Source organism: Zonotrichia albicollis, chromosome 3 (assembly GCF_047830755.1).
Source record: "Zonotrichia albicollis isolate bZonAlb1 chromosome 3, bZonAlb1.hap1, whole genome shotgun sequence".
Lineage (NCBI taxonomy): Eukaryota > Metazoa > Chordata > Aves > Passeriformes > Passerellidae > Zonotrichia > Zonotrichia albicollis.
In genome coordinates, this window is record NC_133821.1 from 46,245,223 (window position 1) to 46,271,999 (window position 26,777).

Consider the following 26,777-nt stretch of genomic DNA (forward strand, 5'->3'; position numbering starts at 1 on the left):
TCTATCAGAATGCATCCCTGAAAAGTGATTGTTCTCTTTATTAATGGTTGGGATATCTTTTTAAAGAATTTACTGAAATGAGATTGAGTTTTACGCTATAGCAATTTTACTGTCTCCACAGGCAGGTTGTATGAAATTCTTCTTGCAAAGGAGTTTGCACTTTGTGTGAGAACAATGTGACACGAGTATCTTGTGTAATCTGTTTAAGATGCCCTATTATTCAGGAATATGTATATATTTGCTGTATTATTTTGTTTCATAGTAAGTCATATATATAGTCCCATGTATAGTTCTTCCTTTCCTCAAAAGCCTAATTTTTTAGGTTCACCACGGTGAACCTTTGAAAAATGAAGTTCTCCTATTTCTGGACACACATAATATTTATTTGTTTATATTCTATTTATTATCAAAATGGAGTTTAAGTCCTGATGCAGTGTTTGACTGTGAAGATGTTGGTCAGGATGAACCTGATTTGTGTAATAGGCAGTAGCTTAAAACATCCAGGGGACAGGTTGGTGCTTTGTGGTGTATGTCTATTTGACAGAGAGGCAGTAGGCTCTTGTGAATCTCGTTTGGTCTGCTGAGAAGCTGCTTTGAAACAGTCTGTCTGGTATGTAAAAGGGATAAAGTAGCAGAAATAGTACTGCTGAGTGATTTCACAGGGTTTTCTTGTGGAATACAGCTTGGCATTATCCTGCTACCTGTCTTTTGAGGCTGTTGGTGTATTTTTAATTATTTTGTTCTTACATGGGTTTTTTTAATGTTCCTTTTGTAAGGGGTCGAAATGTTGGTTAATAAAGGAAAAAAGAGATATTAAACAGCTCTTGTTTGATGAAATCTTAAATAGCTGTTTATATTGGAATTAAATCAGGAATTCTGCTAAAACAGTGACATTTATTTCTGTATTAATGTTTATAATTTATTTTGAGAACAGATTAAATTTCAATTCCTTCCTCGACAAAGTAATGAAAAGGTAGAACTACTTTAGTGTAATGGATCTCTATGGATAGAGAAGATTTTGTCATTTGCTGAGATAACAAGAAGTAAAACCTTGAAACTTTTCTGAATGATTGCTTAGAAATAATGTCTTTTATGCAAACTTGGTGTCAAAATGAGGAGCCCACATCAGCTTTTACTGAAATGCAGTAAAACTGAACTCCCATCTTCTTCCATTGCAGTGAATTCTGGACTTGGAGAGCAGCTACAGTAGCATGATGCTAGCTGATTAAAGCTTTGACTAACACGTAGTAATGCTACACCTGGAGCTGCTGCTTTTTCATGTTTTAGATAAAGATGATGTTCAAGGAAACACTTAATATACTGCTCATCACAAATTGTTTTAGTCAGTAGCTGCTTTCCATAAAGAAAAACAGCATCTAAATCAAGAAACAAATTGTGACATAGTCTGTAAAAATTTTCTTGACCTTCTTTTGACTATGCTGGAGGACTAGAGTTTGGGAAGCTGAAAGATAATTGTCTGTTGGTTGATTCAGCTTGGGTGAATATGTTTGACTTTCCTGTTGCTCGGTTGCATTTGTGTATTGGGAGAGGAATGTTTCAACATGTACATAGTTTGAGATGTAATTTGGAAGCACAATATTTACATGAGTATTAATAGGAAGTTATTAGTAGGGTTTTGTCTGTTTATTTTTTAGGAGTCTGAAGTACAAAAGTAATAGTGATGCTGGATTAAGAAGAAAACCTTTGGTTTATAAATATCTACTAGTGTTATATTACCTGGTATTAAAACATAAACATGCCTTTTTTGAGGTGGTGGTTAGGTTTAAATAATTTTCTCTTAAAATGGTGCTGGCTTTATGTAAGAGTCCTGTCACAGTCTGTAACCTTCAACTCCATTAGGCACAATACTCTAACATGGAACAGACTATCAAAAATAACTGCAAAACACTGAGTGAATATTTCATACAAAAGTACTTGTCATGGTTCTCTATTTTAAATTTCTCTCTCCTATTGCCTGTGATGCTTCTTACATATTGATAGTGACACATGCTTGTTTTCATATCATTGCTGGGTGATCTTACAAACTCCAGCAGCAGGCTTTGCATTGGTCTTCAAAAATAATAAATCTAGAGTCCTGAATAGTTTGGATTCAAACTTGGATTGCAGTTTGATGTGCATTTCTGACACACCTTGCCTTTTGGAGAGTCAGCCAAATTGGTCAAAAATAGTTTTTATTGTATTTGATCAATTGTTTTGCTCAAATTTTATTTGCATTGAATTATATGAGCAGTCCTTAAGGACTTATATAGGTACATGTATGTGTGTAAATGCAGTCAAGTGAAAAAGAGCAGGTCAACTTTTTAAAATACTTATAATCCAAAGTTTTCATGGGAAAGATTGCATGAGGATGGGATTATCTATTAGTCATGGAAATTAGAAGATTACTAGATGCATAATGCTAGGGCACATAAAGTAATGAACAGTGGGAATTTAAGGGTCATCATGAGTACAAGTATCGAGAGCCTACCATGAGTATGTACTTTAAGGGCTGCTACTGCAACAGTTCTATCACTTCTCTGTGCATGTTGAGGAAGCATGCAGTAGAAAATGAAAATAATTTTAAAAGCTTGAGTGTCAAGCCTTTTATTACGTGTATAAACTAAAGACTATCAATATAATACAGAGACTAGTGTGTTATGTATTATTTATATAGCTCTCTGCAGTGAGCCTCTCTAACCACTAATGTTCTGTCTGAACAATGTGTTTAATAAAGCAGATAAGAACATAAACATAAGGGTAGGTTTGAAAAAAAAACCCCAAAACATTGGTTTTAAAAATGTTATTTAAAGTTCTAGACAAAATACATATCTAGTCAAGGCTGTTTTAAAGATAGATGAAAATAGTAGGATTTTTGTAAGAGAAGAGCTATAATGCTATCTAGTAGCACATTTAGGTTAGTAATCTTTGATGGTAAGAAAAAACATAAAGTACTTGTACAGGAAGGAATCATAGAATATCCTGAGTTAGAAGGGATGCATAAGGACCATCAACAAACCTCATCATCGCCGTAGTCAAACTCTTATCACTTAGTATCCAGGCTGCTGAAGTATGTAGGAACGCCACTTCTAATGTGAACATTGGGAGTGGGTACAGGAAAAATCCTCTTCTGCCAAAGAATTCAAATTTGTTAGCTGTTGAACTTTTAACTTGTTTTTCAAATATGTGAGAGCTTGGTTCAGGTTAATAAATCAAACGTTTAAATCAGTCCATAATGGAACGTCTTAGGAAACTGAAGGAATAAGCGTGAACATCAGGGCTGACACAATATGACAAGCTGTTTCTTAACATCCTGGCCAAATGTAAGTTCACAGCTCTGCTTGAGACTGTGTGGGTTCAGCCACCACAGCCACCACTCACATCGCACAAATTAGAAATTTTGTAAAATATTTCATAAGACACCTAGTATCTTGCAAATAACTATAGTTTTTAAAGGATATTTGGTAATTGTTGCTAATCAGTTCAGCAGCAGCCATTTTCTTTTCTTTTTTATTGTTTTGGGAGCAGGGAGAAGAGAGGGAGCTTTTATCTGAGTTTATCTTCACAACTTCAGTGTTTTAGTGACACGTATGGCATGATGATTTTTCTCTCCCTTTCAGAAGAGAAACCTGATTGCTCCAAGGCTCGCTGTGAGGTCCAGTTTTCTCCTCGATGTCCAGAAGATTCCATCTTGATTGAAGGCTATGCACCTCCTGGTGAATGCTGCCCACTCCCAAGCCGTTGTGTGTGTAATCCTGCAGGCTGCTTGAGGAAGGTTTGCCAGCCTGGCTATTTGAATATATTGGTTTCTAAGGCATCAGGAAAGCCAGGGGAGTGCTGTGATCTCTATGAATGCAAGCCAGGTAAAAGTAGAGACAATTTATTTTCCCATTTTTTCAATTTTTTTTCTGTCTGACAAGCAAAATAATCCACATAACTGCGTCCAGTAAAGCCTGTAGAACTTCTAAATTTTTCTGATTATTCTTGAAAGTGAATTATTATATGTAGGCAATAACCATTAAAATAACACAGGGTAAATATATTATGGTAAATTTTACTTTCTTTTTTCTTTATACATTAATTTAAACTGAGTAGCAAGAGAAAAGTAACCTAGTGAGAACATTGCATTTCTGTGAATGCTACTAGTGCAAGTGACATGCTTTATATATTGATTAGATTATACATAGGTTTTTCATAGTAGGAATGCATTGTGTATGAACAGGGAATTAGGATTTCTGTTTCAAGATCTCTCTAGATTATCAAGTGTTGGCCCTTAAAAACTGCGGAGCAAAAGGATTATGCAGGCATACTAAAAAACAGTTCAACATTTTCAGTATTTACTCATCTTCCATTTCATGAGAACACAAATCACCCTTTCTTGTGATTTATTATTCCAAGTGAAGTGGAAGATGTAATTCACTCTTTGATCTGGGCTTTGGTAAAATAAATAGTCAAAACAGAGAACTGAAAGCAAGCATATAAAATGGTGTAATCCAAAACATTATATGCAAACAGTGCTATATTTCAAGTGTGCTTAAACAGTGCCTTTCCTATGTTTGTTTAACATTTTCTTAAATCTTCCACAAAAGAAGATTGTACAGTCTTTGTATCATCTAGTGCTTCTCTTTGTGTTTTTTTCCTAATATTCAGTGCAAATCTGTGTGGAAATTGAAACAAACTTTTTTGTACCCGGAGTAGTTGGTGAACATGTAATTTTTTGCCCTGGAACATTTTGACAACCATGTACTTCTTTCATCTAGAATTAGCTGTAAATTATTGTGATATGGTCTTTCTTGACTCCTCCCTGGTTATATTCCTTTCTATAAGTTTTTTTCAGTTAATCGGCACTTTAACATGTGGTATCCAAAAGCAGACTAAGATTTTGGGAGACTCTTCATCAGCACTAAATACTTTAGAATAACTGCCTTCCATTTCTCATGCAAAACTTTAAATAAGACTGTAACTGTTTTACAAGAGGTATTTCTAGTTGGTGAACTGCTGTGATTCCGGGATCTTTCTGTAGTATGAGTACTACTGAACTACTCATATATTTGTACGTTTTAATTCCTCCTATGTACTTCAATTATGCCTTTACTGAATTTTGTCTTGCTGACTTTGGATTATTTATCATTTTCAGAAGAAATTTTAGCTCTGATGATGCCCTCCCAAATGCTATTTGAATTCCCATCTTGTAGCTGGCAAATAAGTCTGTCCAGACTTGCCCATGGAAATTTCTTCTTGAAAGCTGTTTTCAGCTCGCTAGTTTTACAGAATCTTCAAACTGAATACAATTCTCTATCACAATTATGAATTTATGTAACTCTGTATTGTTTTCTGAAGAGATTTGGGGTTTTTTTTTTGCTGTAGGGAGTTGTAAGAGGTGAAGGTACATGGGACTGGATAAATGAAGGTGTGTGTTAGGAGGGTAGAAGAGCAGAGGCTTTGAAGAGATTGGGGAAGGAAAGAAACTGACAGGATTTAAGGGAAATGTAGAGCTTTGTGAAAGGGGCTTAGAAATTGAGAGATCTGGTAATAAACCCTGCATCTTCAGAGTTTGACTTGGTATCCTGAAGAATTGTAGGCAAGAAGAGTTAGAGAGGAACTGAACTATATGTGTTGTTACTAAAATGCCATGTTGCTAGAAAAATATGGGTAATGAACAGAGTAAGGCCAGGGAGGTTGGTGTTCATGGAGAGACTCTTGTGGGGCTGCTGTCATCAGTTTTACTGAATGTGTCAGCAACTCTACGGAGTTAACATGTTGAACAGGGAAAAATATGTTTCCATTATTTGCCACAGACCTAAAGGCTTTAGTTCTGTGGGTAATGCTCCCAGAACACTCTTCCTGCACTTCCATGTCTGTATAACCAGCGTCAATAAGGGTTTTGCACCAGCAAGGGCTTTCTGGTGGAAATAAACCTGGGAGGACTACTTCCTATGACAGCAGTGCTGCTGTATGCCAAGATAAAGGTCTTGTGCAATTAAAGCATAAATTATGTTTATTTCTGTTCTTTAAAAAAATATCACTGCTCTCTAGTTAACTCTGGCATTTGAGTTGGGAACCTTCTGCTGAGAACTGCGTATGTGCAAGTGCTGTGATTGGCAATGGAGTTAGTGAAAGGAAAATAAAGTGTTTCCTCAACAGTAAATATTAGAATAAAAATAAAATTATTCATTTTGAGATCCACTTCCTCTTCTGCCCCTTTTACTTTAGGAATACAATTGAAGACATTGGTGTTCAGTTAAAATGAATACTGAAGAAACTTGGTAGCTTAGTCATACATGTCTATTAACCTCCAGCTTTAAATGTTCTTACCTGTTGCTTCACCAAGTATCTCATCACAGTTGTAGCACCTACTGTATGAGAACAAGTGTGTCTTGCTCGTTGTTTTACTGTGGTTGCAAAGCTCAAAGATGAGGTAACCCTGGTTTGATTCCATAAGACAGCTATTTTATTCCTAAAAGATGTGTGTAACTGTTCATTCACAAGTAGGGAATTTAGTCAATGTGCATTGAATTTAGTTTTAAGCTGGGGATTACATTTTGCAAAACATGTTTTGAATCTTTTTTTCTTAAAGATAGTTTGAATGAGAAATTTCAAATGGAACTGCATAATGTGTTAACAGCAAAAATAAAAATAATCCAAAACAAGATTTGTGGGAGTGTATGTGCTATGAATATGAACTATGAACAAGGACATTTTTAAAATCATGTTTATTTTTTTAAACATGATTGAGTTAAAATCTAAATTAAAACATATTTTGCTGAAGTGTTGACAGGAACCCTAGCTGTCACTTCTGAATAAAACAAGGTAAATAGTTTACTTTGGCAGTTGTCCGACAGATGTTTGCTGTACCTTTTTTGCCAACTTTTGTTGTTGCATATGGTGCAATGGAGAGTGTCATCTTTTAGTTTCTGACATTTTCGGGAAAGCACTGGGAAATGTCTGTCATGATAGACATAACCTGTGTTGAAAAGACTACTCATCTGTCATTTTTTCAGAAGTCTTTTTGGCAGAGCTTTCATTCACTCATCTCCAGCATGGCCTGAAAATTACTCTTTTTTTCCTCTACCAAATACTGGTTTAAACACAATTGTAAAGAAAATGTTATTGTTTGCCTTACTTCTTTGGGGAATTCTGTGCAGTCAGGGTTGATGGAAAGTCCGCGACCAGCAGCATAATTTAGTAGGTAGTGTGTAATGACGCACAGGGAAGGAGCGTGTGCTCCACCCTGATCCAGCTTCAGCACTGAAAATCAGATCTGGAGCTTATACAACCTTGCACTAAGGACAAGGGTCAGCAAAATCAAGTTTTTATACAGAGCCCAGAGAAACAGAATTCTATAATGTTTTTCTTTTGTCCTCTGTTACTTACGGAATAGTACTTACATTCTTTTATTGCATGATTTGTTAAAAGCTTATGTTGACAGAACTTGAGATAGGAGTCGGAAAGGATTGGAAAAAAAAGAGTGAGGAAGAATTATAGATACATTTCTAATGAAGCTGGAGAAATGGCTTTTAAGTTGGCAATTAAGGTGAGGGAGGGGAAAAAACTCAGCAGATGTGGAGATCCATGTTGGGAAATACCTGGGATAGGGCATTTAAGAAAGCGGTTCAGGCAGTGATAGCGCTGCATTGAAGGTCCAGGAATGCTGTGGTTGTATGTAATATGTTCTGAGTTTCATGGAAAGTAAAAGGGGTAAAGCTTTGTCATGGGGAGATACTTCCTTTCTACTTCTCCTGTGGCAGACAGTGTGACTGCCATTATCATGTGTAGTTGTGTTGTGTTGCACTGTTCATGAGCTGAAATGCATCTGAACTGAAAGCAGAGGATGTCACGTGGTGCTTCCATGCTGTAAAAGCAGACTGTGTATCCTTGTACTGAAACCTCAGAAATTTGCAACTTTTGAAGCCTTAGCCTGTGCTGAGCCACTGTTTCATTAGAAATGCAAATACTGACTTGCTCCTTCACCATTAATGCATAGGTATTTATTTAGATCTTGCCCTAAACTGTACATTGTATTAGTTGAAGAGCCAGCCATTTTATTAGTTGAAATATGTCAGGGTGGAACATAACACACTTATTATACTTTGATAACTTACTCTACTAGAAAGTTTTATTCACCTGGTTTCAGTAACAGTTTCAAAACCTTGGTTTTGTACCTACAAAGGAGGTAGCACATGACTGCAGATATGTCTGCAACCGTGGCAAGGTTTCTGCCACATTCTTGTAGAAAAGTGGTAACTCTCAGGTGCTTCTATATACAAATTCAGTGAATGTGAAAATTCTTGAAGACTTGTAAGCATAGGTTGATTGGGTGATAGGAAACTGGAATTCATGTTTATGAGTTCTTGAAGACACAGATTTGTCAAACTGTATTTAAAGCTTAAAGTTTCTATGAGAGACAAAAAAAGAGTTTAGATTAAGATATATAATAACAGCTTTTATTATATATAACAATAAACTGTTCATGAAATGTATTATTGGAGGATGTGAAAAGAAAACTAAACAGTCAGTGGCAAATGTTTCCAGTCCTATTTTTCAGGACAGTAGTGCAGCTAATCTGGGAGATACCTTTTAAAGAAATTAAGAATCCAATTACAGGCTGTTCTGTAAATTCAGAATATTTTCAGTTTATCTATAAGTTTCTGTCAATACTTTTCCCACTTTGAGAAACCTGTTTAAATCTAAAAGTAAGTAGAAACTTTTTTTTATTTTTTCAGATATTTTTAATTTCTTATCTGTCTTCATCTCTCTCCTGTGAGGCAGCTGTGAGAGAGATGGGCCCGTTCCACCTAGAGAAGGCTCAGGGAAGGTCTCATCAATACACCTGAAGGGGGTGTAAAAACAGAGCCAGGTTCTTTTCAGTGGTGCCCAGTCATAGGACCAGAGAGGCAAGAGGCACAAATAGAAACACAGGAGGTCCACTTTGAACATCAGGAAGCACTTTTTCACAATGAGGGTGGCTGGGCACCAACACAGTTTTCCCAGAGAGACCATGGATTCTCCATCCTTGGAGATATTGAAGAGCCACCTGGGCATAATCCTGGGTAGCCAGATCTATCCTGGGCCTGGCTTGGGAGCCTCTAAGGGATCCTGTCCTACCTTGGCTGCTTTATGATTAATCTAATAATGTAATGATTAAGAGAAAAAAATTGAGTAGTCTTAACCTGGGGTTTGTTTATAACGTTTTGAAGTTTGTACTTGATTAAGAAAGACTGGGCTGCTTTTCAGTGTTAATGAGCCGTGTATTATCACACTGTAACCACTGCAGTGGGGATAGAAAAAGCAGATGTAATTCTGAGACTGATGTCTTATGATGACAGAGTCAGTTATTGCTATGTACCACTGAGGATCAAGCTTGGAAAATGTAGCATCAGAAGAGGAAAAATAGCCCTTTGAAAGTTATGAGCTCTTGCAAAAAATGTGGATAGCATTGTCAAGCTGCTTTAGTAGTTCTGTAAGCTGCTGTGATAGTGTCAATATTGCAATGAATTTAATCAGTAATGAGGATATTGTGCTGCATAATTTGCAGTCTCATAATATTCTGTTCATCCTTCATGGTCAATCAGAAATTAACTCATTTCTTGGAGAGGGAACCATGTTTTATTCTGCACTTTCTAAGTATAATTATGAAAAGGCATAGCAGATACATGTTACCTGAGCTGGTAATGTTTGTTACATGGAAGACTTAGGACCAAATAAGAACAAGATGTGTTTTAGCTTTCCTGAGTATGACTTACAACATTAAATATATATTTATCCTGGTTTGGGTTTTTTTTTCTTTTGGATTTCTAGACATTTGTTGCTTTCTAAAAACTGTCAGTCAGTCTTTCTTGTTAAGTAAAATTCTTCATCTCACTAATGAAGAAAGATTTGTTAACTTGCATTTTATTTTTTGCCATATATAAATATACAAACAAGACAACCTAATAAAATAGCCTTTAAAAATGTACATTAAACATGCACAGATATATCTGTAGTGTATCTCTCTTTTTTTCCTATAACCCAAGTATTTTGCTGTTTAAACAGACTTTAATTAGTTAAAAATTGAACAATGAACTGTTTACTGTTTTAAAAGCTGTAGGGAATATATATTCTTCCATAACTAGGGTAGTTCTATTAAATAATATTCATGTTTTTAATGATTGTGTAAAGTTGCCTGTCTAACTTCTGTAAATTTTTTTATTAACTATTATCAGTTCAGTTGCTTCCGAATAATTTTAAAAAGTGAATCTTAAAGAGAAAAGGAGGCTTTTTGTAATGCTACCTAGCAAGCACACATTCATTGGATCATTTTTGTGACTTAAAAGGCTGATGCATAAGTGGTTGCTTATGAGGAAGTAATTTGCAGAAAGCTTCTAAAGCATGAGTAAAAGAAATGTTCTTCTTCCCTTCCTCCATAGTGTTCAGTGTGGATTGCAGCACTGTCGAGTGCCCTCCTGTTCAGCAAGTTGTTTGTCCCCTGGATAGCTATGAAACCCAAGTCAGGCTGACGGCCGATGGCTGCTGCACCCTGCCCACAAGGTTGGTGTCTCAATGGCTCAGTCGTTTTTAACTTGCTCTCAACAATTCAAGCACTGTAAATACAGGATAATAACGTGTACTTCTGTGACAATAAATGCTGATACTGAATATGAGTATAACCTTCATGAAGTAGATTATATCAGTCTGGTGGAAATTCAGAATTTTGAATATTCAAAGCAGAGAAAATGTCTTCACGGGACAGATGCATGAAGTTGGTTTCTGCTAAAATTATGGAGGAGCTCATGTCTCTAGATTGACTTTCATTTGACTTCTGCAAAATTAATTGAATTCACTTTTGAAGGTGTTTGATGGTAAGGAGTTAAGTGATGGAGATGACAGAGGACATGCTAGAAAAAATCTCATCTAGTTAAAGGAGAAGAAAAAGTCCAGTTTTTTGCATGACCACTTAGTAAAGATGGAACACTCTGGAACTGCAGGGGGAACAGAAATTTCAAGTACTTACTTACATTTTAACTTCTGTTGTTGTTCAAGCAGGTGTAACTTACTGCAATTAAAAAAAATAAGACAGTTTTAAAGTTGGTTTTGTTCCACAATTATGCAACACTATTTGAGCTGATGTTTTTACAACAAATTTCCCAAAACCCAATTCATGCATATGCCAAATAAATACATATTCAAGCAAAAATTAACACAAATGAAAAGATTTTACACCAAAAAGAAAATTTTTCTTGTAGATGTCACTGGTTGGCTTACTTAGTGGAAGGTCATTGCAGTCATAGAATATTGTTATATTCTCAGCCCCTTGTGTAAAGTAGTAAAAAACTTGCAAAGAATTCAGAAAGTCAAGGATGGCATAATCAAGGTTGTTCTCTTTTGGGTACCCTTTGGGTGCACATTTACTGTGGCATCTTCTCAGTATCCTCCCTTTGTTCTGTGACATATTTTCTGTAAAATTCCTAGGAACTGCGATGATGTATTAGTTCAGAGCTGACCTGGCTAGTTGGGACTGTGCAGGAGTCTGCAGATTTTATGCAGTCATCATACTGCCATTGTTGCAAATACAACTCAGCATGTTCAAGACAACTAGAATAAAATGCTGCTAACGACTGTATTCAGAAAGATAGATTATAAAGTCAAAGAAGCAGTCGCAGATTAATATTTCATCAATTTAGAGTTTAGATTAACATTTAATAACATTGATACATTAGAAAGATTAATGGTACAGGTTTACTTCTGGATTTGTTTCAGCTTGTTGGATTAAAAAGTGATATATAACCTGAATTATTTTTGTTTCACAAAAGTAAAATTGTGTTCTATTTTTATGCAGTCTAATATAACTTGTGGTTTGCAAGTGCTTGGATGAAGAAAATGAAAAATATCCACTTCATTCTTTGTCAGTGATAATTTCAATGTTCCTTCTATCAGGAAATACAGAGTACCAAGAAAATAAATCTTCATTTACTTCAGAAAAATGACCAGTTTGAAATATCTTCTATTTATAGGGCACATGTGTGAACTGATCTTAAATAGAATACCTAGAGCGAGGGCATTCTTGAAAGAATCTTTTTAATTTGTTGAGAATGCTTAAAAATAAAGTTGATTTGCTGAGCGCCAACGGGTGACTGAAGTGTCCTTGTCAGTGATGAAAGCAGTGTTCCCTTCTCCTGTGCACAAAGTCCCAACTGTACAAGCAGGCTTACGGAGTGTGAATTACTAGATAATTGTGGATTCCTGAAACCTCTTTGAAATCAGTCGTTGCACATTCCTGGGATCAGAGTTTAACAAGAGGTCAGAGCTAGGATAGAGGAGTACTTAGCTCCTGGAGCCTTAGGATCTGAAGGGGGTTTTGTGTTAATACCTCTGCCCTCCTTGATGTGTAAAACTGCAAAATACCTCTACAATTAGCATAACCTAGTATGTCTGCTGGCACGTAGAAACAACTGTAGATGTCTTGTACTCCTCCATTATTTTTTAATTTCATGGCTCAGTCTATGTTGATGTATATTGTTATAAAGTGGGTTGCTATTTGGATTGCCTTAAATCAGCCAAAGCAATAATCCATTTTTAATGGAGTAGGTGAGAAAGAAAGATGAAGAACTGAACTGAATCTGGCAGCAGATTTACATGTTGTGTGCCTGCTAGAAATATATTTAGTTATTTTGATTTTCATATACTACTGTGCTTCTTAAAGAAGACAGTGCCATAGTCATCATTTATGTGCTGTAAGTAAAGATTTTATTTGAAGGGAGGAATGAAGGAACACAGACATGGGGGTAATAAAAAAGAAATAATAACAAAGTGCAGTTACATGGAACATGAGAATTGCGCCAGTTGACTTCAAGTTCAGTGTTTCCTCAGATTTTAGGAGACACCCTTTATATTTGAAGGGTCTCTGTGAGACTTGCATGCTAAAATTACGGGGAAAGAAGTGCCAATTTATGGATGAATGAGTCTATGGTAGGAAAACAGGATGGTTTTCCTTAATTTCAAAATTTCCTAATAAAATATTATGAATTATGAAATACCAACATTGCCTTTTCTGAGATTCAGTTCAGAATCACCTAACTGCATATCACATCTCTTTTTCATTGTTAGAATTAAGTTCAGAAGAAGTGGCACTGTATTTTTTTGGTGTACATTTATTAAAAGCAGAGACATTGTTCTTTAAGGTTATGGACTTTAGACAGTCATTTAGACTTAATGAAATTGGTTTTTTAAGACTATAAACTCTTGGAAGAAATTATGATTGTCTGTTTCATTTACTGCCACTGAAATAAAAGCGTCATACAAACAGAACCAGAAAGCAATTAGAGCAGAATGCCATGGTTAGGGACAGGTGGCATGTTACTGGGCTGGTTAGCAAGTAGTTGATAATTTCACATACAGTAGGAGTAGATTGACTTTCTGCTGCACCTCTTGTTCTTGGCCTGTTCCTTGTACATAATATGCTGGGAAAATGGAGGTCCTTAAATCTGATGATAAATTGGCATTTCTTTTGTGAGCAGACTCTTGAATGCATACTCATAACAATGAAAACTCCTTGAGCAATGCCAGGGGAAAAGTGGGGATAGTAAACATCTTGTAAACATAAATTCTTGTTCTTGCACTCAGAGGTTACGTTTAGTGTCACAGTGATTTCTAATGCAGTGTTTCAAACAGAACAAAACATACTGATTTGGCATCAACATCAAAATACCAGTTGCTTCAGCTTTCATCAGGCTGTTATGAGACACTTATCTTAAATTTCCAGCAATTATGTTAGGAAAGCTAAATGGTTGGAAAACAGGAAAACAGCTATTATGTTAGGAAAGCTTAGAACAGTTTGTCTCTGGTCTTAGTAAAGATGCTTGCTTCTCGAAGGAGGTTGTTGAACAAAAAATGTATTAGAGCTCTTGCAGAAAACATTACTACATTTTAAAAACTATTTTTTTTAATGTAGCATTGTGGTCTTCTATTAGAAAGTTGAATGTGTCAATATCAGCTTTACAGAATCTGTTCTCTTTGAGTGTTCCCAGTTTTTCCTGTTGTAAATGAAGTTTCTTCAAATCTACAGATTCCTTTGGGAATTTAATTTTAAGTGTAAAAATCTTTATCAAAATCTGTTTTATTTTTTTATCTGTGAAAAATGGAACAGGACAATGATTATAAACTGCTTATATTTTTATTGCCCACATAGTTTTGTGCACGTTTTTTAAGATTTTTACAACATAGTATATGGCCTGTTTGGATAGCTTTGCACCTAATATTTTTTATTATCTTTTTTTTCTTTGTAGTTGTTAGAATAATTTGGAAGTTTAGTCTTTATTAGGTCTCTGCTTCTTGCTACTGTTGCATACTCCTGCTTCTGTGCCATCATCTGTTACAGATTTTGTAATTTCAAAATTCATTCAGTGCTCTGTTCTCAGAGATATTTCACACACACACACTCCTCCCCCTGCCCTCAGCTATTCTTGGTCAGTGTTTTAATAAAACCAGATAACCAAGAAAACTCAGAGAGAACAGTGAGATGTTAGCACTGTGCCAATATTAAAAAGAACAAAACCTAAGTAATTAAATGTGGTTGTCTTGTTATCAGTTCTGAGAAAAATAGGGGGAAAACTGATAGAGGGTTAAATTAAGGATTAAAGGACATAATTATAGCTAGAAGCAACCGATGTTGCTGCAATCTGATTTGGTCTTCTGAAGATACTAAGCTTGCCTTAAGAACTTGACCATCAGAGTGCCTTCCTTTTCAATTTCTGTCTTCCATGGTCACTGGTCATTTTTTTAATTGGTTTCTAGCTTAAAACAAACAAATGAAAAACAGCTAGGATTTATTAATATTGTCTCACAGGGTTTACTTTATGAAATGGGAATGTATCCTCTTCCCCAAACTATTTACCATTGAAGGACATTTCCCACACCTTCCTCAGCTTTTGGGAGTGACTCAGCCTCAGTGAGTCAGCATCATTGTCCTTTAGCTCCTGAGAGGAACTCTTGCAGCATATGCATGCTGGCTTGAATATCTTGCCGATAATGTAGGATATAGTAGTATTCTTCTGAGAGAAGCTTCCAGGATTAGTATGTTCACTAAATCCCAGTAGTAAGTTTCACATGCTTCTTAAAAAAATCCATACCATAATCCTTAATATGTTGTAGATTTGAAAAAGTTCAGAAATAATTGATCTATGTTTATCTATCAAAATTTCCAGTACTTTTTTTCTACCTGAGTCCTAGCTTTAAAACAAGCAGTTTCAAGAATGATATGGTGAGATGAGGAGAAGATAAAGCAATTGTAAGTTAAGCATAGCAGGAGCAGGTAAATTTCATATACCAAAAAAGTGATTAAAAGCTTTTTACAGATGCAGTCTTGCAAGATTGGAGCCCAAAAGGCTTGGGTTTGATGGATGAGGAAATGAAGACTCTTTGAATTGGCCCATTTCACTATCACTTAATTACAGATAGCTGAATGGCATTACAAATGCAACCCTCTCAGTTGGCTCAAGTAGCATGAAGGAGTAGGATTATATTTGTATTGTTTAGAAGAAAACCTCTGAAAAAATTCTTAAATGAATTAGTCATAGAATCCCTTTTTCCTTGTTTAATAATTGTTCCCCTGTCATTTTTCCCTTCTGTGTGGCTAAAATGTCTCAGTCTGGTGCTGCTCTGAATGGCAGTGCCACCATTTGGCCTGCAGTATGGTAAAGAAGTAAAGTGTGCTTGGTCAGCAAACCCAAGTAACTAAGTCTCTGGATGATCAAATCTTGTTTTACGTTTTCATCATCTACTCAGCCCCATTGGAGGGTCAGAGGGGCAATTAATAAGTGCATTAAAGATTTAGTAGAAAACAGCCCTGTTCTTAACCCAAATTTTTAAATATTTTCATTTTTATACACTCATGACAATGAGTAATACCTTGATTTAGTAGGAAATAATTTTTTAGATAAGGTTTAATTTAGGCTATATCTGGATAGAAATGGAATATAACTTGGAACAGATCTAGACTAGAATTTTCTATCATATTTAATTGTCTTTCAATTTATAGCATTGTAGGAAGTTAGAGTAAATCTACAAAAATCTACTTCACTTCAAGAATCTTCTTAAGAGAATGCTCTTTTTTATCTGTCCAGTACTAAAATGTTTTTAACATGAGTGTGCATCATTTATCAGTTCTAAAGGCATTAAGACTAAGTAGCAATCTAGCTTTAAAATTTGTGTATACCATTGCTGAATTTGTTTTGATTCCAAAGGAAGAAATTACCTATTTTATTACTTTAGTCTTTTGTTTCTAATAAAAACTTATGTTGCCTTGGGCATAATAGAGATATCACTTGAGAAATTCACCATTAGCAGTTTCACTTGTACTTTTCAGAGAACCTAGAGATGTGTTAAAAGACATGCTGTCTTTTCATGTAAGTGAATTGAATCAAGGGTCCTGTGGCAGGTGATTATGCAAAAATCTCATCTCTTTAGAGAGCATTTAAATTTAAGTAGGATTAGTGTAGTGATAGGGCAAGGGATAATGGTTTTAAACTGAAATAGGGTAGATTGAAGTTAGATATTAGGAAGAAATTTTTCACTATCAGGGTGGTAAAACACTGAAACAAGTTTCCCAGAGAACAAGTAAATGCCTCGTCCTGGGAAGTGTTCAAGGCCATCTGGCTTTGACCAACCTGGTCTAGTTGAAGTTCTCCCCACACATGGCAGCTGTTCTATGATTCCATGATCTTTTATCCTCCTAGGTGACTTTGTCCCATGAGAAATTGCTCTTACTGTACTTTATCTGCTTTTATGGCACTTGGACATGTATCATATATTGTGTCCACAACCCGTCACAGCATTTGCCAGTGTTGTGTATTTCATGTTACAACAGTGTCTAGGCAACCTAGTGCCTGCAACACAAAAATCAGCACAGTTCTTTTCTTCTCATTCTGTGGCAGCCATCAGAATCATAACTGGGAAATTTACTGTTGCAAGTCCCCTTTTAAGCTATTATCAATATATTTCCATTGTATTTGAGAGCACCCATACACAGGTAGTTGTTAAAACAGAATAATGTTTTTATTCTGACAGAACCTGTAGAGGTGGCCTCTGAGTCCCTGATTAACTTTGCGGCTATCCCATTTAGTAGGAAGGCTATTGTGCACCTGTTCTGTTCATTCCTCTTAGCTTTTTGGTTGTTTCAGATCTTCTCTATGTCGTTCCTTGTGAGTCTCACATTTGTCTAGATTTTCTTAGGTCTTCCTGTCTTTGGAAGACCTTCATTTCATGAAAATGTTTTGGTGTTCCATACAGCATTCGCCGCTTGGATCCCTTCAGCTTTCTTCAGAGGACAGTCATGATTTTCCAGCAAGTGTAACTTTTTCCTCATTTTCCCCTGTACTAGTAACCTCTCTTAAGCAACTTTTGCTGATACAGCGATCTCCCTTGTATTTGAGCTAGAATTTCCCTCATTCTCCTCCACCCATCTCATCCTTAAGAATTGGTATCCAAGAGAAAGTGGTTGTGGATCCCAGTTTTTGCTAGAGGAAGGTTCAGCTGGAACTGGTAAGACCAATCATGGATCCAAGACCTGTATCTTCCTGAGACTTCTATTCAGGGATTGGCTCCTGAGTAACCTGGGTAGCTGGATCAAAGGTCAGTTTCAAGGACTCTGCAGAAGCTTTTTTATGCATTCAGTTCTGTCATCATCTTCTCAGAAACTTTGGTTTCTAATCCTGGCCAACTTGCTCTGGTTGTTTCTCCCACACTTCAGCTCCAGCAGGCCACTTTGCCATCTCAAGTGCGTCACTACCGTGGCAGTGCAACACTTGGTGTTGAGTTGGAGACTCTGCTCCTTATTGAAGAGGCAGGTTTATATTAAAGGAAAGCTTTACACTGTTGACAGCTGAACCCATCCCATGTTCCATTCAGGCAGTAGGCTTTTGTTTAATCATTGATGAATAGAACACTGTAATCTTTTGGAAGATTCATAATATCTGAAAAGAGGTGTTTAGGCCTTTTTATTCTAGTCTTTAAAATCCTCAGAAGTTAGGAAATGGTGAATATTTTTCCCAGGAAAACCATTTTGCTTCATTCAGCTCTGCTGAGTTATTCAGTCCTGCTTTTACAGACTTCACTTTACGGAATATCCACAAAATGCAAGGATAACAGGGATGTTGTGTAACCTTTCTAGGTGACCCATGTTTCGTGTCTGTCTTCTCCTGATGTCTTCCAGGAGAGGTGATGAATTGCTGAACTCAGAGTTCAAGCATTCCCCTTCTTCCCTACTACAGCTGCCTCAGGAATTCCCATGTGTTCTCAGTGTGATGGTAGTTATTGCTGCCTTGGCGTTGAGCCTCACCATGTGGGTTGTTTTGGCCAGCAACCATATTTTCCTGAAGTACAGAAATGAGGAAAAGATGATATGTTGGTTGGTTGGTTGTTTCTTTAAAGTCATCTCAATATAAAACTTGAACAGAAGCTCTTGAAACACAAGGCATTTCTGGAGCCCAATGACTGACTCCTGAGTGTCAGAGACCTCAGACAAGGAGAGGAAACAGGAGAATGTTTGCAGAAGAAATGGCCTGTAAATCTTTTGCAGAAGAAGCTGTAAGACTTGTAAATACAGAAGTCCCTGCTTGCATCTTTTAAAAGAACAGCGTTTTGTGCCTGTATTATCTGTTAAAAATATACATCTGTGGTGTTCCACCAGCTTCTAGGAAATGCTGAATTGGAAAACCTGAAAGGCAATGATACTTAAGGAAGAAGCACATTTCCCAAGAGCAAAAGAAAAAAAAAAATTATGCTGGGGGAGAGGAAGTATCAGTGATAGCTATGCAAGCAGTTTCCTTTTTATGGAAAAATATCTGTAGTACTCTAATTTGACTGTGTGCTGAATTAATGGTTATTTACGCCTCCACTGTGAAACTTGGAAAGAAATTTTAAACCAGATAAATTAAAGTGACTCCTAATTGCATCTACTTTTAGGTGGTGTTTTATGCTTGAAATTAGAATGAGGTTGTAGTGTCTATAGAATTTGGTTTGTTTCCATTCTTTATAAGCAAGTTGGTGTTTGAACTCTTTCAGCTTATAATAAGCTGGTAGATGTGTCTCTCTGTTTCAATTTTTGTTTGCACTTGTTGGCCTAACAATTAGTGTGTACCTTGATCACACTGAGTATTGTTTTTCCTCTTTCTCCTGAGACTTCCTGCTGTGTTTTCTGTCATTTATTCTACTTAATCAGCCATTAGCTTGTTTGGAAATTGAATAAGTGATTTAGTTGAGACTAATTTCTGACTTGAACAGGCAAATTTCAGTTTGTATCACAGGGATCAATAATGTCTGACTGTTGTCTTCAGTCTCGCAAGTGCACAGATGTCTAGGGAGGACCATGTACATAATAATGTAATGGAGTTATAATTTGGATGCTTGCATTTTAAAAGTGAAGTAGATATGAGAATTCCCCAGCAGTTTCCAATGGCACTTGGAGCAGATGATAATATCAACATTACAGAGGTTGTATGAAAAGTGTGAAGTTGTGTTTCCTCTAGAAAATAGCGGGACATGTCATGTCAGAATTCAGCAGCCACAAATTCTCCTTCTTTCTTCCTTCTCAAATGATTGAGTAACTAAGTGGAACTGAATGTTGTGGATCATTTTAAAATGAAAAGTGGTTTCTCGCTGCTGTTCTTTGAAATGTCATTGGTGAATTTCAGTCTGGTTTCTACAAAGCATTGCAGTTCTTGCATGTATGGTTTCTACTACATGGAAAGGGTCTCATTAATTGAGTAGAGTTGTTTGGTCTCAAAACCACTTAGATTTTAGAGCAAATTTTGGTCTTCATTTTTATTCAAGATCAGGTTGAATGGGCCTCTGAGCAACGTGATGTAGTTGAAGATGTCCCTGATCATTGCCAGGGTGGGACTGGACTAGACAACCTTTAAAGGTTCCTTTCTAACACAAACTTTTTTTTTTTTTTACCTTCCCTAAACTTGTACAGGGATTTGAGAAAGGTATTTAATAGCATGAAAATTAATGGCATGGAAAAACTAAGCATGAAATAATTATTAGGGGTTGGGTTTTTTTTCTTGCAAAGAGGAGAAAGTGGTCATGAAATTAAATAGTCAAATAAGTTAGACAGTAATGAATTTTGGAGAGGTTTCTGGGATTTTTTCCTTTTTGTTGGTTTTCAGGTGTTTTTTTGTTTGCTTATGGCAAAGCCATCTCTGATGGCTTAGTTGTAGAGAGATATGTCATTCAGGAGTAAGAAAGTTTGGAGTTAACAGGAATATGGAAGTTTATGAATTATTTATAAAACTATCATCTGTAAGTGATTTTTGACCAGAAGTCCTCAGGAATTGTGTTTTATTTGTAAGAGCATGAGATATTTATAATTCCTCATTAAACAGTAGTTGAATAAGACAAGAAATAGCTTTTCATAGTATCATAAAACTGAAATCTTAAGTAGTACCTTATTTTTAGATTTGAAGGGTGAAGCTGATAAACTTTAAAAAAGAGTAGCTGAGGTACCCAGTGGTAAAAACCATAGATTCCCTCAACAGAAAAAAGCACCTGCTGCTATGGCAAAATGTGAGAAAAATACAGGGTTGAACTAGTTTGTGTTGTATTTTATTTCCTCTGCTGATGAATTCAATACATATATTTGTGTACTTGAAAAAATCAGGGCATTTGAAAAGTAAGTGTGTTTGGTCACTGGTTGTATGCCTGCTGCATCTCTGGCATCACTCATTTGTGTCTATCTTCATCTTCTGTCTCGGCCCTCAGGGAAACAGAGGAGTTGATTTATATTGGTCAAAGGATGAAAGGAAGTTTTTTAGTCAGATGAACTCTTTAGATCCTGATCCGCTTTGGAATCTACTTGATGTGAATGCTGATTTTTATGACAACTTCCCTTGCTTAGCATCTGTTTGCTATCTCCTAATGCTAATAATATGCAAAAGATGCACAAAAAATGTTCCCTTTCATGGTATCTTTAATTAAAAGCTAGATAGATGACTTTTGTACTATTTAAAAGCCCCCTGTGTGTAGAGGTTACTATACTCATGGAAAAAGTCACTGTGTTGTTGGGTGTCTCTAACAATTTCTGGATTTTTTAAAGGAATTCTTGCTTGGGAGTGCACTAACTTTGATTTCTCAATAAGTAAACCCCCTGAAAAATTAAAATAGGAAGAACTTCCATATGAGTCTGTTTATATAGCAGTGATGTAAAACTTCTGAGCATTAGCAAACAGTCTCACAGTAAGTGTTATATTCAGCTTCCACATTTTGTCATCTCTATTTAGAGATTTATTATTGATCTTTGAAATAAAACACTGAAAGATTTCCTGATTTTTCTGAATACTATCTTTAAAACCAAAAATTCATTAAATAGTGATACTGAATTTGTGAACAAAAACTCTCCAGTCTGTCTGACTTAGGAAAATTCTAGTTGAAATTCATGTATGGTGGTGTCCCAATTGCTTTGGCTTTGCCTGCAGTGCAGGCTGTGGCTTTGTCCTGTCTGCTTAACTCACCTTGTAGATTCAGGTGTGAATAACATGGAAATAATTCTTCAATTATTTCAGGAGATTGCTATGTCAATATTTAATTTTGCTGCATCATCATTACTTATATCATGTTATATCATGTGCTTGATGGTAGCCAGAGTCTTGCAGTTAAACTTTCCTTTGCCGCTGTCAAGCTTTGATAATGCTCTTCTGAAAATTCCTAATTTCACTGTATCCTTAAGTGCTTATATCATTAACACATCTGTGCAAGCTTTATCTACTAATAGAAGTGTTAATAATGTTAATGTAAATTGCACTAGATTGCTGCAAGGGGGCAAAGAAAAAGGTCTGTGATAAAATCTCCACAGGAATGTGATGTATGTTTCAGGAATTCTTTTCTCTAGTCTCAATGCTTTAGACTTTAATTTTGTTTTGATCCTCAAAATAAGTATCCCTCTTGTCAATACACCCCTGCTTCAACCCTCCCATTCACTGATACTAAATCTTTTTTTCCAGGGTGCCTGTTCTTATTTTCATAGACATTATGCCTTGTGCCTGGAGAACTCTTTTGATCCTACCATCAAAACAGCTTTTCTGAGGCTAAGCAAGCCCTTCTCTCTTTAAATCTGTTTAATAACAGAAGTAAATGAACCAAGATAATTGGATTTGAAGTAAAAGTTGTCATTTACAAGTATTCAATTTGAATTTTTTTTTTATCTTCTACCTTTTCCTTTTTGCACTTTTGGGGACATAAAGAAAAGAGTTATTAAAAAAACCCCAAACAACAAAAATCAAACCAAAACAACCCCACCACCAACACACCTCAAACATAAACTAAACTAAACTTACTTATCTTCTGAAGAACTTTAAAAACTGATTTTAAAAATCAGGCCATTTGTATTACTGAAAGAGTCACCTTCCTCAATCTATAAAGCATTGGTTGATGTACATCATCTCATTTCTGCTTCTTTACATACTGAAGTTTGCCTTGCTCAGTTTTTGAAATTTATAGGATTACTGTTGTTGGGTGGGTTTTTCTTGGGGTGGTGATTTTTTGGTGTTGGGTTGGGGTGTTTTGGTTTTTTTGTTTGTTTTTTTAGCCTGAAGAACTGGAGATAATTCTGTTTATCAGTCAGGTTGATTTTATATTTGCAAAATTTTAGTATAGCAAACCTCTTCCTCAGGATTCCTGGTTCCTTCCAGGCCATGCCACCACCCTTTCAGGTGCCATAAAGGCTCTTACTTTGCTCTTTGACTCTTCTTATGTCTTTCTGGGTCCTCTTGTAAGGTAATGTTGTACCCTGGTACAGGACTGTTCTTCCTTGTTAAAAGGACATGTTCTTGGCTTGACTTGAGTGCTGTTATGGTAATAACATGCCAAGAGGCTTGTTTCCTTGCAGCCTTTGCTAATAAGGCGTGTCAGGGGCACATACTGGGTGCCAGCCTCCTGGTACCTCAGGTACTGCCCTCCCTTTAGTGCTGGAGCTCTCGGGTGGCACGATGCCATCTGAAGGTGCAGTGCTGTCACTGCAGGCCATGTGCAGGGAGAAGGTGCCCCACAGGGCTGGCTTCTCTCGGGCCAGGTTTCCTTGTAGCAGCTTCTGCTGGGAATGCTTTCCTTGGGGATGCTGCAGTTGTAGGGGCAGCAGCTCAGGACCAGCCTGGTGCCTTACTGAGCAGTCTGAACAGCTGAATTTTAGAGAAATCAGCCTGAGAGGGACCATGGCCACTGTCAACAGGCTTAACTCAAACTGACCTGCTCAACTTCCTCAAACCTGATGTTCCATTACCAAGGGTAAGATATACACAGGTGGATAGCTGCCTGTGGCAGAGCACAGACCTGGGCTGTTCCATCCATCCCTCCACTCCAAAAGGCACTTCACAAAAATCTAGTTCTATAAAGCTCATCTTGCTCTCTTGCTGAGAATGGGATCGCTAATTCCAGATTTCCAGATGTTGCTTTGGCAGCATGACAGCCATGCTCAGCTACCAGAGTTCCTTGGGTTTCTTTCTGACAGACTTCTGTCTCCAAAACAATGTTTTCCATGCTAATAGCCTGGACAATGGTCAAAGGTTTTCCTAGCAGAGCTGGCTGAAAAGAATGAAGACTATTTAAAGTCCCATCTGAGATAATTTTCTACTTTGACATTCTCTTATGCATGGATTATGTTTTAACCAAACGGGAGGTCAATTTATAAAATTTTGGAGTGTTGAGGTTTTGTTTGCTTGCACTGTGCATATGTGAAACTTTCATTACTCTAAATCAGAGGGAGTCTTTTCTGGAGAAAAATTGTTGGCTCCCACCAATCTTTTAAATATCTCTTTCATCCCTTTTTATGGAAGATTGTCCTATCTTAAGTTATTTCAAGTGGTGATTCATAGTTTGTTGTGGTTTAGTTTTGTGTTTTGGTTCTTATTTGGGTTTTTTTTGAGCTTGAGTTGACTGGGAAAATGAGCGGGAAAGTACAAGTTATTAATCTAATCATTTAATATTGCAGTTCTATGAGTTAGAAGGAATGTGAGACAAAAACAAAGATGATACTTCTGAGAAAGCTTGTTGTGAAGGCTGTAGAACTAAGAGTGGTAATTTCAGCTCATGAAACTTGGAAAGTCAAGATCCACAACTGTTATCTGAATGTGTTCTATTTTCTCTAAATTTTCAGGAAGTTTGATTTACCTATTTTCCCAGAGGAAAATGAGAATACTCATCAGGATGTTTAATACAGGGCTATTGAAGTGAAGCTTCAAATTTTTTTGGGCTTTTAATACCAGTTACAGATTGTGCCTGCACTTTTTTTCTGTCATATATGTTTTAAAAGATTTTTTTTCTCTCTTTCATTTGTAACATGTAGGTAGCTATTTCTGGGTTTCATTCTTCTCAGAAAGCAAAAACATCTTTCAAAACAGTCTGCTATGTGGAATGTCCTGGTTTTGCATGGGAGGTACCCACAACCCATGCAAAACCAGGACATTGGGTTAAGGTACAAATTCCATTAACCTGACAGTGCTAATTTTTCTTTTTCATTGATTACTAGAGGTCATATTTTTTCTTCCCCCCACCCCCCCATCATCTTCCCGTACTATTGGGACTGCAAAAGTGAGAGATATTAGTAATTCTGTAAAATTATTTACAGTCATCTTAAAGGGAAACTGCTGTCACAAATCCTTTGGAATTTTGATCACATGAGTAGAAGCCAGAATGCATTTTCTTCCTTCTACATCTCTGATGGCAAACAACACATGGTAAAGAAAATAATTAGGTTCCCTCTGTCTTTGTATTTACAAATAAGTTGAGAAGAAAATGTCACAAGCAAAGATGTGATAAATAAAACTTTGATTTTTGTACTCTTACTTTTTTGCTTACTCCATTGTCCTTTACTCTCATGGGAAGCATAGTATTAAAAAAACAAACAAAAAGCCAACAAAACAACAAAAAAAAAAAAAACCAAGCAAAGCAAACCAACAAAAAGAAAAAGAACACGAAACCTTCAAATGCCTGCTTTAAAGCTGTTGCTATACCGTAGCATATATGTGCACATAAAGTTATCTTGATGTATTTAGCATTACTTGTGAAATTGACTGTACCTCTTTACAGTAACATGTTTCTGTAATGCAGTATTTTAAAAATCCTTTTCAAATAATTTAATAAAGGTTCTGTGAGATTCCTTGACTTCACTTGTATTTCTTGCAAATTTCATTTTGAGTAGTACCTTAGACTGGGGGAGATAATTTTATCTAACACTGATGAGGTTAAAGGGAGAGATATTAAAAACCTCTCTGTTGCGAGGTGGTTCTTCCTCATTCATTGGATGCTGATCTGAGATGAAATTGCTGTTGGGCAGTTAAGGAGACATGCATGGCACAGAAGAACCAAACTTCTTGCTTTTTCAGCATAAAGAATAAGAAATGCAGTAAGGGCTGATGCTGCTTCTTGTTGTTTAATGTGGGGATTACTTAAAATATTGGGATACTTGGGATACTTAAAATATTTGAAATGTTTATTAACAAGTAGAGTTTTTAGTTCTTTAACTCATAATTGCAGGATCTTCTATTTCTTAAGCAGGAATCTTAAGCATAATTATATAAGCCGGAATCATTGCTGCTTATCCCTAAAATGTGTTCGTTGTTCAGGGCAAGAACTCTGTTAAATGTCAACTTATCAAAATTCTTAAGTGTTTGACTTTTAAACTGTTATGTTAATCATAAAGCAAAGAATCTGGAAGCGAACATGACTATTGTTTCTCTACATTTTATATCTCTCAGTTCATTAGGCTGTTTTCTTAAACAAGCAAATAAATACTACTTACATGGAGAAAGCAGCCCTTTTAGAATGATCCAAAACTAACCACAGTGTTTAATATGCCTAGCTTCCCACATTATTTGGCGTCACATGTAATTGGTTTCACCTTCTGCAAACTGCACCACCATCAACACCAAAGGAGAACTTCCAATTATTTTCCTTCAGCTTAGATTTAGTGATTCCAGTCTTCCTTTCTCTTTAATTTTTCCCAAGATTACACTGGATATAATTTGGTTTCTTAATGAGAGAACACCCTTCTGATGAGTGAATGCAATTTCTGTTATTAGCATTTCATCAATTTTGGTTATTCAAGACAGAATTGGAGGAGAAGCCTTATTTTGCAAGTCTGGAGAACACAGTTATTACAGTTTTCAAAGTTTTACACAGAGCAGAAGACTACCATTAGTGTTGCACACTGCCACCTTTTTGTTTGCTTGACAGCCAACAGAGTTTGGATAGTTAAAAAGAACCCCTCAAGTTGATAAAATATCTTGGTTGTTGAGTTAATAAAAAAGGATCCTAAGACATGAACATGGCAAAGCTCTACCTTGTGCTCTGACTTTGTTTTTTTCTTGCTTATTCCTTCACCTTGTACGTGGCTTCCTTTATTTACAGGTGTTTCCTTGCTGTTCTTTGGTTTCAGATGCGAGTGTCTCACTGGTCTCTGTGGCTTCCCCATGTGCGAGGCGGGCTCCGTGCCCCAGATCGTCTCGCGCGGAGACGGGACGCCTGGCAAGTGCTGCGATGTCTTTGAATGTGTCAATGGTACGTGAAACTCGCCCTAGCACCTCAGCAGGAGGGGGTTTTGTCTCTCTGGAGGATGCTGTCCATTTGCTTATTTCTTATTATGTTGTGAAGGTCTAAGAGAATTAATGTTCTTCAATTTCATTCAGTAAGAAGGAAGTGGAAGTTTAGGTGAAGATACTGATGTGGGAAACTGTAATTTTGAAGTTGTCACACTGCTTTAGTTTCTCAAGCACTTTTCTCTCTGACTCAGGGAATTATACTTTTAGCAAGACTCCCTC

The 26,777-nt window shown here is 36.4% G+C and overlaps 1 protein-coding gene across 4 annotated transcripts in view; it reads left to right on the forward strand.

Moving 5' to 3' along the window:
* Window positions 1–26,777, forward strand: part of CRIM1 (cysteine rich transmembrane BMP regulator 1) — a 173,350-nt gene that overhangs the window by 76,078 nt on the left and 70,495 nt on the right. For 2 of the 4 annotated variants that reach the window (XM_005486530.4, XM_074537294.1), the window contains exons 3-5: window positions 3,618–3,860; window positions 10,404–10,524; window positions 26,396–26,517. The exons of 1 other annotated variant lie outside the window; for it this stretch is intronic. In XM_005486530.4, coding sequence (XP_005486587.3) covers window positions 3,618–3,860; window positions 10,404–10,524; window positions 26,396–26,517 — 486 coding nt within the window. The remainder of the gene's footprint in view (window positions 1–3,617; window positions 3,861–10,403; window positions 10,525–26,395; window positions 26,518–26,777) is intronic. One more of the 4 variants, XM_074537295.1, reaches the window with a different exon arrangement.